Source organism: Genypterus blacodes, unplaced genomic scaffold (assembly GCF_046128005.1).
Source record: "Genypterus blacodes isolate CSIRO-AG114 ecotype Tasmania unplaced genomic scaffold, CSIRO-AGI_Gbla_v1 ptg000039l_1, whole genome shotgun sequence".
Classification (NCBI taxonomy): Eukaryota; Metazoa; Chordata; class Actinopteri; order Ophidiiformes; family Ophidiidae; genus Genypterus; species Genypterus blacodes.
In genome coordinates this window covers 6,165,001-6,177,793 of record NW_027466852.1, presented here as the reverse complement: position 1 = coordinate 6,177,793, position 12,793 = coordinate 6,165,001, and the positions used below count along the sequence as shown (strand labels likewise).

The window sequence follows — 12,793 nt, the reverse complement described above, 5'->3', positions numbered from 1 at the left end:
AAGTACCCTCAATGACATCAGTGCTTCCAATAGAACTTCACTTCCAATCTCACTTGTCTTGTGTGCACTGGCAGAGTTCTATGGTGTCCTGGTGGTTGCTGTGGTGTAATGCATGTGCACACATGTACATCTGTGTGTCTGGGCTTTACCCCCCTAAGTGTGTTTGGGACATGAGCAACAGAGCCGACACTGCACAATGATGCGACCTAAACCTTGGTTAATTTTTACACATAAACAAGCATGACATTTAAAATGGCAACCTTTTCCTCTGGAGAAAAATCTCAATGTATGAATATAAAGTGACAAACATATCATGGTACTTTCTGATGTAATGGTGTGCTGGTATGTTACTAACCTGGGGAAGTGAAGACGTTCTGGCTCTTAGATGTGGTGACTCGCTTCGTGATGGGAGAGAGCGAGCTGCTGCTGAATCTGTGTGGCCCACTTCTCTGTCCATATTATCTACTACTAATGTTAATGGTTGAGCCAGTGGCTGAACCTATGATTTCTGCAGGTTTAGGGTCTAACCCTAACCCTATCAATGTTTTCCATATTACAGCACATTGACCCTTAACTACAAAGCGATGGTTTTGTTGATGTGGTGGCCTGTTGATGGCACAGATAAATATGCCCCTTAACTCCAACCAATACACCAACTACTGTAACCACATCTGTGCCAGCACTGTACTTTGTTACAACTGGTATTAACCCTTAAAATAATTACATGAAACTTACATTTTAACATTTTTCAAATAAACTTGGATATTCTTTTTAGAGCCTCACAGGTCCAATGCACGTGCCAGATTTCTCTACTATAGGAATGATAGCTACAAAGGGAAGGGAAAGCGTGTGATTAAGGAGACTCCAAGGTTTCCTGTGACAAAGCAAAACCACTCTTGTGAAAAACAAAGAACCACAAAATGAAAGAAGACTACTTTGGTTTTAAATATCTGGACATAACTAAAACTCGTACTATGTCCTGAAAGTAGTTAAACATCTCATGATTGACCCACCAGAAGAACAAGTCACACGACATCAGATACTAAATGACGTCTGGCATCAGTCTGTTGTGGCCGCTGCACATTATCGCGCTGTTGCCTGCTGGGGGAGCCGCATCGGAGCCAGGGACACTAGCAGACGTATACACTTATCAAGACGGCTGGCTCTGTAGTTGGCTGCAAACCAGATACTTTTGGGAGATACTTTTGGGTGACTGTGATGGAGAAGAGGTCACTGAACAAACTGTTATCCATCATGGATAACCCTGATCATCCTCTCCCTCACCTACTGGACAGACAGCAGAGCTCCTTCTCTAACAGACTGATCCAGCGTCTCTGTCACAAGGACCGATAGGAGGGATCCTTCCTGTCTGCTGCTTTGTCTCCTCACCTCTGATAGAGAACACTCTGCCCCATGGTCTTTGTTTATCTCACATCCACTCTTTATGCCCTTTAATCAATATTTTGCATTTTTACTACTTTACTTTATTTCATTTATAACAACTGTGATTTTGTTTACTACTTTGTGTATGTGCATTCATTCTAGAGTGTTTTACTGTAATGCTGCTGTGACAGAACAATTTCCCAGTTTGGGATCGATCTATCTATCTATCTATCTATCTATCTATCTCTCTCCAGCTCCCCTGGTGTATTGCATGGCGTCATTTCCCTGTGTGAGTCTCCCCCTCGCCGCTGCTTTGCCTGGGCAGCGCGCGCTCATTTGCTTGCCTCCGTCCTCTGCCTTTACCTGTCCGCCTCCATATTTCCATACAGGTGCATCGGGAGAATACGACTTGGTTTGCCAGTCAAACTAAGGCGGTGGCGGCAGCGAAGGCTCCTCCCGTCTCTCCGCCCTGCCGCATCCCCGTATCCATCCGGTGTGTGTGTGTGTGTGTGTGTGTGTGTGTGTGTGTGTGTGTGTGTGTGTGTGTGTGTGTGTGTGTGTGTGTGTGTGTGTGTGTGTGTGTGTGTGTGTGTGTGTGTGTGTGTGTGTTGAGAGGAGGGGGGGAGGGTTCCTGCGCGCACACACGGACCCTCCTCTGCTCCGACGCACGGAAGCCGCTCAGCTCGCTCGCTCTCTCACTCACTCCTTCGCCGGGGAAACACCGCACCGAACGCAAATCCTGAGCCGCCCGCTGTCGCCGCTACTGCCCGACCTGCATCCTCCATCACTCGGCCAGACGTCAAATCGAGCAGCGGTTCCCTTCGTGAGGCCTGTCGGTAAGGCTGCTCGTTTATGTCGCGACCTTGCTTTATATATATCCCTATTTTCTGCTATTGTTGTTATATTAAGACTCGTTGTCGTGATTTGTCCTCCCTACATCCTTCTGTTTATAACCAAAGCGACTCGATTTGCTGCTTATGATTGCGATCGTCAGACTGAAAAAAAATCCATTTTGCTCGCTGTTTCAGTGATGGCAACGATCAGAGCTGTAATCTGCGTTTACTCGGATTAAATTAGAATCAAAATGGGGCAGTTGCGTGTTTTCACAGGAAACAGCTGGATGTGAGGAGCGGGAGGAGCGGGATGCTGCAGGGAAACAGGCAGAGAGCAGCCGACCTACTTAGATCCATTAAGAGATGAAGGATGCAGTGTGTGTGTGTGTGTGTGTGTGTGTGTGTGTGTGTGTGTGTGTGTGTGTGTGTGTGTGTGTGGGAGAGAGAGAGAGTTTCCAATAGAGGCCTAGATTGATTGTTGTTTGGTTGGTTGTTGATGTTGTCATGTCCTGTGGCAGGCAGGGCGCGGCACATATATATACACACACACACACACACACATACATAAAATACTTCCACTTTACTGAAATGAAACCCTGAGACTCTAAATATTTCTGCAATTTAGATTTTTTTTATCACTTCTATCAAATATTAATAACCTTGGAGAGTCAAACTTGCCCACACACAAATCTAACCTTTTTTTCTGCCCATTACAAAACCTGACACTAGAATACTACATTTATTTAAACAATGAATTCACTTTTAAACGTACCTTTAGCTGTTAAAATTAGATGATATAATTTAATCTTTTCTCCCTTTCTGGTATCCGAATGGCTTAATTCCGTTCTGTTAACTCACACACATTCAGGACATTAAACTGTAGAGATGTGTGTGTACGGAAACATACTGATGTTCATTTAAAAACTTTGATTACTCCTCCGAAATTTGCTACGTCATAACAACAAATGTTAGGGTGTTGTGATTTGCGCCTGATGTTTGTATTGTGACTGTGTGTGTGTGTGAGAGAGAGAGAGTGTGTGTGTGTGTGTGTGTGAATACTTGTGGTCAGCGATCGATCGACGTCTTCTTCTCTTCTTGTTTTGTTGCAGTGTGAACATCAGTAGCATCATGGACGAGTGGGACATCCCACAGATGAAGAGAGAAGTGGAGAGTCTTCAGTATCAGCTGGCCATCAATAGAGAAAAGGCCTCCATCACAGTCACTGAGTGAGTGTATGACATCCACTCACACACACACGCACGCACGCTCGCAACATCTCTCTGAAGTACTCGCACATGTGCTGACAGTTTGTTTGTGGATGTTCCAGGCTGGTGAAGTGGATCGAGGGCTGTGTGTGCGAGGATCCATTCCTGAACCCTGAGCTGATGAGAGCCAACCCCTGGGTGGAGAAGGGCAAGTGTGTGATCCTCTAACGATCACACACACACACACACACACAACATGCACACAAAACACGCACACAAATACACAATCACGGATGCACAGCTCAAGAACCGTGCATCCACTCAGTCATGATGCACTAACTCACTCTCTCACGCACGCACACACAAAACAAACACACACACACACACGTGCACGCTGCCGTTGTGTTTATTTATTTGACTACTCATGAACGCTGTTAATTTATGTGGAGCAGATGTGGCGGTGTGTGAGTGTAACTGCACTGAGTGGCTTTCTACAGGTTTGTCTGATGGACTACTGAGCGATGTTCAACAACACGTTTTTATTGGCTCTTTACACTGTCAACCCAAATAAAGACTGTTTGGAATTAAGAAGACTGACGAGTGGGATGATTACATATGAACGCTTTTACATACATGAATGAATCTGCTACATGTGTGTGAGTCAGAGTGTGTGTGTGTGTGTGTGTGTGTGTTTTGGGAGGGGTTAAAGCAGCTCCCTGATGTAAACATTGCGTCTGACAGCGTTGGACATGCCTTCGTTGAAGCGGAACCATACGTCGCTGTTGCCCACGGCCGTTCCGATGGCGTGCACTCCGCTCTTCTCTCCTGTAGAAGAAGAAACAGGTTACAGTCACGATCACGCGCCGGAAGGAAAGAATGAGGATTTAGATGAGAGAAATCACAGATCAATGAAGCCAAACTAGATCTAGATCAATGATCTCATGCACTTAATATTAGCAGCTAACTCAGCCTGGATCACTTCATCCAATGAGTCATGTGGTCACAAGAGGGACAGGGGGGAGGAAGAAGAGGAAGAGGAAGAGGCTTTATGTTACTAAAAATGTACAGGCATTTGTGTAACATGTGCTGCAAATAGCTCATGAAGCAATGATCCACCTGCGACTGTGAGCCATCCTGATAAAGGCTGAGACCAGACCCCATCACACACACACACACAGAGAGCGAGAGCGAGAGCGAGAGCGAGAGCGAGAGCGAGAGAGAGAGAGAGAGAGAGAGAGAGAGAGAGAGAGAGAGATGGTTTGGTGTTGTGTCCGGCTGGTTCTAGCAGTGTGTTTACGGCAGCAGCAGCAGTAGCAGGCGCGTGCTCTGGTCGCCGCTCGCCACGCCGGGGGAGAGAGACACAACCTCTTACACAAATGTTCCCCCGCCAGGCCTCCAAGCCTTTGCTCATTTCCTATTTTTGGTGTGAAATTGCAGTGTATTCATGTGCCCCGGCCACATCAAGCAGCCCGTGTTTTCACTGGCACGGCGCGGCTGGAAACACAAGCGGTGCGTGCACACACACAAGCGCACACACGCTCACTCCATTACCCCATCGTCCGCAGAGGGCCGGAAGAAAAGTTCTCAAGAGCTCCGGTATCTGCACAACCTTCAGAGTTAAACAAAGAGCTGAACTAAACAACCTGGCTGATACCGTATGTAACCGTACGTATAAGAAACACACAGATTTGTTCTTATCTACCAGCTGGAGTCCAAATATAAGAAGCCGTCTCCAGCTGAGGCCTTTCATGTCAATAACACTTTGATATTCAAACATTGTGGTGGGAGAAGGCAGGTGGCAGAGCTGTTGTGTTGGATCAAACGCGGGCGGCGGCGGCGGCGGCGGCAACGGCAGCGGTGACCTCTGCAGTGCCTCTACAGTACCTGTGTCTGAGGACGCCGCGGCTCGCTGAGCTTTGGGGGCAACGACTCGGCCGAAGAAATCCACCTCGGGCTGTGAATCACAAACGCACAGGGATGAGAGGAATCAAGACACGAGGCCCAACGTCACATCAGGAAGCTTTCTAAAACCCAGAACAAGGTCGATACAAATGAGCAATCTCACCCTCTCCCAACCACTCACACACACACCCACACACACACCTAATTAGCCTCATTTCCAAGATTCACCATAAGGGAACTTGACCTGGTGGACTCTCATTATCCTCATTTGGGCCCTCTAGAGTCTCCTTCTCTCTGTCTCCACCTCCATTACTGCACTATAATAACACTCACTCACACACACACAGGCGCTCTGGTTAAGAGTGCCGGTTCCTCTCAGGCACCCTCTACTGGCACTGATATGTCAACACACCAGTGGGAAGTGTGTGTGTGTGTGTGTGTGTGTGTGTGTGTGTGTGTGTGTGTGTGTGTGTGTGTGTGTGTGTGTGTGTGTGTCTCACCCTGGTCTCCACTGTGGTCTGCTTGACGATGGTGTTGAGCCTCTGCTGATGGTTCATGGTTGCTTTAGGCTCCACTTTCTTCTTCCCTTCCTCCTTCTGCGTCACACAGATTTACACCAAACGATTCACAGAAAATGGTGATTAGATCGTTGACAGGCTGTGCGTTATAAACCCACAACCTGTGTGTGTGTGTGTGTGTGTGTGTGTGTGTGTGAACGCTCACCGCCACAGGGTTCCGTTGCTGCATCCGTTGCTCGGTTCTCCGCATCTTCTCCTGCTCCATTTCTCGGCTGATGGTTTGTTTGGCCTGGTAGGTCAGCTGGCGACGCGGAGGAAGGCCCGGAAACCTGGTCAGCTCCTCTACTTGCCTACACACACATAAGACACACACAGATATGTAGTCTACACAGTGAAAGAGTCATAGCGAAAGCCACAGGCTGGGCTGATGCTGCTGAGGTTTTATTTTTCAGAATAAAAACCTGAATCTGTTATTTTCTAACATGTTAATCCTCTTACTGCTGATCTCTATTCCTCTCTGACACACACCCACACCCACACACACACATCTCTAAACTCCAGATACAAATACTGACATGTAACACATCCATCACTGATCCTCCCTTAGCTCTCATGTCTCCTCCTCCGGATCAAATAGTCCCGTTGAGGCGGTGAGTGTTTACATCCGGAGCTGTGTTAGTTTGGAGTGTGTGTGAGGCGTTAGTGGGAGGCGTTGTGGTGTGCCAGAGACGGCAGGTACAGGAAGGTGTAGACCAGCAGGAGCAGCAGCAGGGCCAACGCCAACGGCAGGCCCCAGTCACTGGTGAACAGCACCTGGTCACAGCGGGCCTGCAGGACGGAGCCCTGCAGGGGGCGCTGCTGCCCCTCGGCCCGGCCCGGCATGCTGGAGGCGGCAGGAGCAGGGCGGGCGAGCCTGCTAACCCATCCTGGCAGCGATGGGATCCTCGGAACGCCAAGGCCCAAGATCAGCGACGCTCTCCCCGGGTCCAACGTGCCGCCCCAAAATCTGTGCGATTAGTTATGCCTTTCTCCTGGTTCGTCTCTTCTTCTTCTACTGCTTTTTCCCTGCGCTTGTCAGTTTCCCTCCTGCTTTCTCTGCACGCGAGTCAATCTGACCCTCATGTCACCTCTGATCATTCCATCATCATCTATTCATCCCTTTGTCCATGCACCTCTGCCCTGTGGGACAGGTTTTACACTGTGCTACCCTGACTGACACACACACACACACACACACACACACACACACACACACACACACACACACACACACACACACACACACACACACACACACACACACACACACACACACACACACACACACACACACACACACACACACACACTTTTTTTGTGGATTATCCTCTAAGCCTGCTCAGAGAACTGACCTTACTCACCTTCACCGCCATGGAAACACACATCTGCTCTAATGCATCCATTAAATATAAATACTCTGTGTGTGCGTGCGTGCTTGCGTGTGTGTGCGTGTGTGCTTGCGTGTGTGTGTGTGTGTGTGTGTGTGTGTGTGTGTGTGTGTGTGTGTGTGTGTGTGTGTGTGTGTGTGTGTGTGTGTGTGTGTGTGTGTGTGTACACTTACGGCTCCAGCACGTATGTGTACTGTCCCTCAGGCGTGCGGTCCTGTCTGTATGAGAGGTTGTAGGCTAACATGGTGTCAATAAGCTCTCGCATCTGCTGCTTCTCTCTGCTGCTGAACAGCTGTGGATTCACCTGACACACACACACACACACATATATATAAGGTCATCTATACATCTGTTCTTTAAGCTCAGCACACTCAAACACACACAGGCCGTGTGTACATACAGGCCGTAGTTTGGGAGAGATGATGTCGAGAAGCAGTGCGAGCACGTCCAGGGCCAGGCTGAGCTGGCTGATCCTCGCTCTGATGCATGGTGGGATGTCAGCCAACATGGAGGACAGAGTGTTCTTGCTGCTGAGGAGACGAGAGGACGCCTGTGGAGGACGGAGGACACGTCAGTGAACCTTACATGACATGAGGGACAGACAACATCACAGTTTGAGTTAGAATTTATATATTAAAAAATGGACGATTAAGATGTTTACTGAGTCACAGAGGAGTTTTCCTCCTACAAACCATTAAATGCAGAGCCATTTGCGGTGGGTTTGTACCTCATACTGACTGTGGGGGTAGTTGATGCGGGGGACGTGTGTGTGGGCAAACAGGAAGTGGAATGTGACGGACAGGAAGGGCAGGTATTTCATCAGGGTGAAGTTCTGGCCGTGCAGGATGACGTGATTGATCCTGTCGGAGAACGACAGCCAGTCCAGAGCGTCACACACACTCTGCAGGTTGGGGTCCCTCACACGCATGGACAGATAGTTTTCGTAGAGACCCTGGGGAGAGAGAGAGAGAGAGAGAGAGCGAGCGAGAGAGAGAGCGAGAGAGAGAGCGAGAGAGAGAGAGAGAGAGAGGAGACGTTGGCCACGACAGACACACTCAGGCAGGTGGCGCTCCTTCACCAGGGCCGCTTCATTACCTGCGCCACCTTCTCGTACTCTCCACTGGATGACGCCAGGTGCAGAACGTTCTGGAACCTCTGAGCTCCTCCGCCTGCAACCAGCGCCTCCTCGTATCCTTCGCCCACACGCTTCCTGAAACAGCACAACAGGGCTTCTGGTCACCATGACGTCTATAAGAACATGTGTAATCCTGATTTGGGGGTGACCCAGGGTGAGATGTGTTGCATCTTGCCCCACTGGAGACTCAGGTTAGACAGCACACACCTTCTTCTGACTCACCATCGCCCTCCTGAGGCCCCTGTGAGAGCTGCACGGGGCTCCTAATCTAACCAACCCTCTCCCGCCAATGGGACTCCTGAACATTTTTTAAATATATATATATACACATCAAATTGGGCAAATGACTACAAGTTCTCTTCCGTCAAATCTGGGACGTACCGCTTTATCCGTGGTAACTGGAAGACCTCCTGCCAAAGATGGAACAGCCCTTTGTTCTGGTCCTTCTGCCCCACAGACACACTCTGGATCATCCTGGAGTCCACCCGCTTGTGCCCCCGGCCGTGAAGAAACTAGGCAGGCCAGAACACAGAGTCTGCATCAGCACAATTAGGCATCCAGACCAGAGCTGGTTCGCACTCTCTCTCTCTCTCTAACCCACCTGTAGTGTGTTGATACAAGCTCTGATGTCGTTGTCGGTCTTCTCACACAGTGACATCAGGGTGCCCGAGTCCGTCTTCATCCCCTGCTTGTTTGAAATCTACAGAGGAAAGAGAAAGCCCTCGTCTTCAACTCGGCTCTGTGGTGTGCGTGCATGTGTGTTTGCTTGCTCGTGTGTGTGTGCTTGCACGTGTGTGTGTGTGTGTGTACCTCTGCCAGCCTCTGTGTCAGGCGGGAGGGCTGAGTCTGTGGGAAAGTCAGTAGGAAGGCCTGCTGCCTGAGAGGTCTGAGAGCTGGGACATAGCTACAAGTAAAGAATGTAGAAAGAAATATTAACGTAGGTATGAAACACTTTAACCACAGAATCTACAGTTGCTGCCTCAGACATCCTGCTGGCTCTTACAGGTCGTTACAGATGCAGATGATTGGTCGAAGCAGGATGGACTCCTTCTTCTTTTTCTTCTTCGTCGACTCAGTACTTGCGTCCCCCCCGTGCCCATCTTTCCTGTTCAGGGTCGCGAGCAGAATGTTGATGGCAGCCTGCAAGCAACACGTGTGTATAGTTAAGGTTTAAGGTCACTGCTAGTAGTTCTCTGACTGAAGCGGGGGTCCATAACGTACCGTGGGCGCTCCGTCGATCTCGTCAATAATGAGACAGTTCGGCCTCTGATCGACTCCCAGCACCGACTTCATCTGCGTGGCTGTGTCGAGTCTCTTCTGGAAGACCTCTGCACTGCGGTCGTCACTGCACAAACAGCAAACATATCGCTGCGGTCACAACGCCCAGACCTACACACACTCCTGATTTACTGCCACCCTCTGAGGCGACTTTAATTGAGTTTGACGAACCTGGCATTGATTTCCACGACATTATACCCAGCATGCTTTGCAATGACGTGAGCCAGGGTAGTTTTCCCCAAACCGGGAGGGCCAGACAACAATGCCACCTGGGAAAGAACACGAAGAAACGATCCTTTTCATATCAACAGAGGTGAATAGAATCGAATGTTTGCGTCAGGGAGCCTCTGTCTGTGTGTGCGTGTGTGCGTGTGTGTCTGTGTGTGTGTACCTTGAACTTGGGTCGTTTGTACTGGTCTAATTCGGCTTCCAGCAACTCCTCAGTCACCTCAATCTTGCTCTTGAAACGGTTTGTGTTCTGATTGGCTTGGAAGGACTTCTGATTGGCTTGGAAGGACTTCTGATTGGCTTGGAAGGACTTCTGATTGACTTGGAAGGAGTTCTGGTTGGCTTGGAAGGAGTTCTGGTTGGGGGCGGGTCTGTCAGGCCGGGCCGGGCGGGACTTCCTCTCTCTGGCAAACACAACCGTGTCCCACAGCTTCAGCCACTTCAGCAGGCAGCGGTTGGTAAACTAGGACGGGAAGCTTGTGTCAGTGCAGGGTTCTTAACAGACGTTTCCAAGCCGAGATGCTTTTTTTTCGTCCCTTACATCGTCACTGAGAAGCTCCGTGTAGTGCCGCGGAGAGAACCTGTCCACCCAGAGTCGACAGCCTCGTCCCTCGTCGTCCTCCTCCTCTCCCTCTTTGCCGTCCGGCTCCTCGAACGCCTCATTCACGCCGCTGTTACACAAACCGCAAATACGATAAGGAAACGCAGGCTGCATACAAGACTGTACATTGCAATGAGACGGCTTGTGCCTTACAAAGAGAGCAGCTTTGACAGGCGGAGAGATTCCTCCAAAATCCGCTGATCACGCTGGATGAATGTAAGAAGAAACACAATCACTTCTGTTACTATTTGCTCATTTTGTTGCATTACAAATGTGGTAAATAATTCCCAACCACTAAAACACCTGAGGTATGCTGCTTGGGCCACAGAGGGCAGAAATATAAACAATACATATATTTATAAGCTCAGGCTGAAGTAAACACAGCACACGGCCGTGACACTGACTGATGCCATGAAGCTGCTCACTGACTCACCCTCTCTTCCTCCTCTTCTCTCAGCACACTTATGGGTACCGCCAGCAGCCCCAGTGCACCCTGGGAGTCCCGCACCATTCTGGGCTCCGCTTTCTAAGAGACACATACGGAAAAATATCAGATAGAGGAATGAGAGAACGATCGCTTGGGTGCAAACAGTAGCATCAACATGACAGCTGGGTGACCTTTGACACGGGGCTCTCTCTCTGGCGGAGGTAGACGCGGTTTCCTGACGAGTCTGTCACGCTGACATAGTCTCCCTCCAGAGGGGGGCGCTTCAGCACATGGAGGGACGCTGTGGCTCTGGCCGGTTGCCTGGGCGACTCGGGGATTGTATCAAAGCCGCTGATATCCAGCACAGGGGGGGCGGACCTGCAACACGATAGAGGTTTGATTACACAACTGGAGATGAAGCTCGGGATCATTTAGATTTATTCAGTAGTTTCCTTTACCATTTAAAGATTAAGAGGTTTTACCTTTCTGGAAAGCACAAATGAGACAGACTTTAATGAACACAAAGATGGAGAAGAATGTGATGGACACAGACGACGGCTCATGTGCTACAACTCATCCCCCTCAGAACTACATTAACTTTACTTTCCTGTGTCTCACTATTGTTAGACAAACACAATAAAGGCTCAAATGCAGGGCACATACACAATCATGTCACAAAAACATTTACACATTTAGTTCGAAAGCCAAATAAGCTGTTTATGTCAACAGCTCAAAAGCTCAACTCTTCCCTCACACACTTCTCTCCACACCGTCTGTCCTACCTGAATGTGTGAGACGGTTCGTACTGCTCTGGAGAGGATGGGGGTGTAATGTCATCACTCCTGGATGGCTCGACAGTCTCAGATCCATCGAAAAGTCGCTTGACCACACCCATTTCCTGCTTCTGCCGTTTAGCCTTTGGGGCTGAAAGAACCCAGTGAGATATAGGGTACACCAGCACACACACACAGTGAGAAGAAGCTTTGCTCTCTGAGAGAACTCACTGATGGAATGTTCGTCCAAAAGGTCATTTTCAGGGCCCTGCTGCTGACGCTTTGCTTGCTTGAGAGGTGGTGAAGGACCATCTGGAGTGAACGAACGAACGAACGAACACACACACACACACACACACACACACACACACACACACACACACACACACACACTTTTGATATTATTATTATACTATTTACTATTATTGACTTTACTATCATCTTAGTTTAGACGATTCCTCGCTGGTGGAGCCCAGACTGTGTGTGTTTTGAAGATGTAACGCCACGAAAGAAGCAGTAAGACTAAATAATTCCGTACTAACGCCACACACCGCCGCTCCTACTTCAGCGAGCGGGTTTGCAATCAGTTTTGCTCACCGTCGTCCATCTGGGCCAACACTTCCAGCTCGTCAGCGTACTGCTCGTCGAAGTCATCCTCTATCCCGAACATCTCGTCATATTCATCCATTTCAGAAACCAGACAAATCACGCTTTATCTACACACACTCACAATGTTTATATCTACACTTCGCTACATTCACAACACTAATTTCCCGGCAATTTTGTTGTTGCAGTACTGCTTCCGGGTTACGCGAGTTTCCGTTATGTGATTGGTTGTATAAATTAGTCTTATTTTTTGCAAAAACTTTATTGAACACGCAAATGTTTTTCGTCTTAGCGCAAACAAAATCAACAAAGAAACAGCACGAAACACATTTAAAGATAAAAACAGTAATGTCGTGAAAAAAGTAATTATATAAAATATATGAGAATATTGTATCGTATTTAGTAAAATTGTATCAATATTCAGCATCTAGGGAGGTTATGAGGTGGACACATGTAATAGCTGTTTTATTGGACGAT

General features: G+C 48.7%; 2 protein-coding genes across 3 annotated transcripts; one reads left to right on the top strand and one right to left on the bottom strand.

The window, feature by feature from the left end:
* Positions 1-1,942: 1,942 nt before the first annotated feature.
* Positions 1,943-3,865, top strand: gng13a (guanine nucleotide binding protein (G protein), gamma 13a). Its single transcript, XM_076148187.1, has 3 exons — positions 1,943-2,219; positions 3,326-3,442; positions 3,544-3,865. The coding sequence occupies exons 2-3, from the start codon at positions 3,345-3,347 to the stop codon at positions 3,647-3,649; spliced, it is 204 nt and encodes a 67-aa protein (XP_076004302.1). The 5' UTR covers positions 1,943-2,219; positions 3,326-3,344; the 3' UTR covers positions 3,650-3,865.
* A 61-nt stretch (positions 3,866-3,926) lies between these two features.
* On the bottom strand, positions 3,927-12,511 carry chtf18 (CTF18, chromosome transmission fidelity factor 18 homolog (S. cerevisiae)). 2 transcript variants are annotated; one of them, XM_076148184.1, is made up of 23 exons: positions 12,308-12,511; positions 11,942-12,022; positions 11,720-11,861; positions 11,129-11,315; positions 10,944-11,036; positions 10,664-10,716; positions 10,451-10,580; positions 10,073-10,372; positions 9,853-9,950; positions 9,625-9,748; positions 9,407-9,543; positions 9,214-9,307; positions 9,005-9,103; positions 8,785-8,915; positions 8,364-8,478; positions 7,996-8,220; positions 7,669-7,818; positions 7,442-7,572; positions 6,047-6,191; positions 5,824-5,919; positions 5,306-5,375; positions 4,973-5,030; positions 3,927-4,246 (listed from the first exon to the last, which is right to left on the bottom strand). In XM_076148184.1, exons 1-23 carry the CDS (start codon positions 12,396-12,398, stop codon positions 4,006-4,008), a joined length of 2,991 nt encoding a protein of 996 aa, XP_076004299.1. In that variant the 5' UTR covers positions 12,399-12,511; the 3' UTR covers positions 3,927-4,005. The 2 variants fall into 2 exon arrangements, with proteins under 2 accessions (XP_076004299.1, XP_076004300.1); XM_076148185.1 differs by lacking the exon at positions 4,973-5,030.
* Positions 12,512-12,793: the final 282 nt, after the last annotated feature.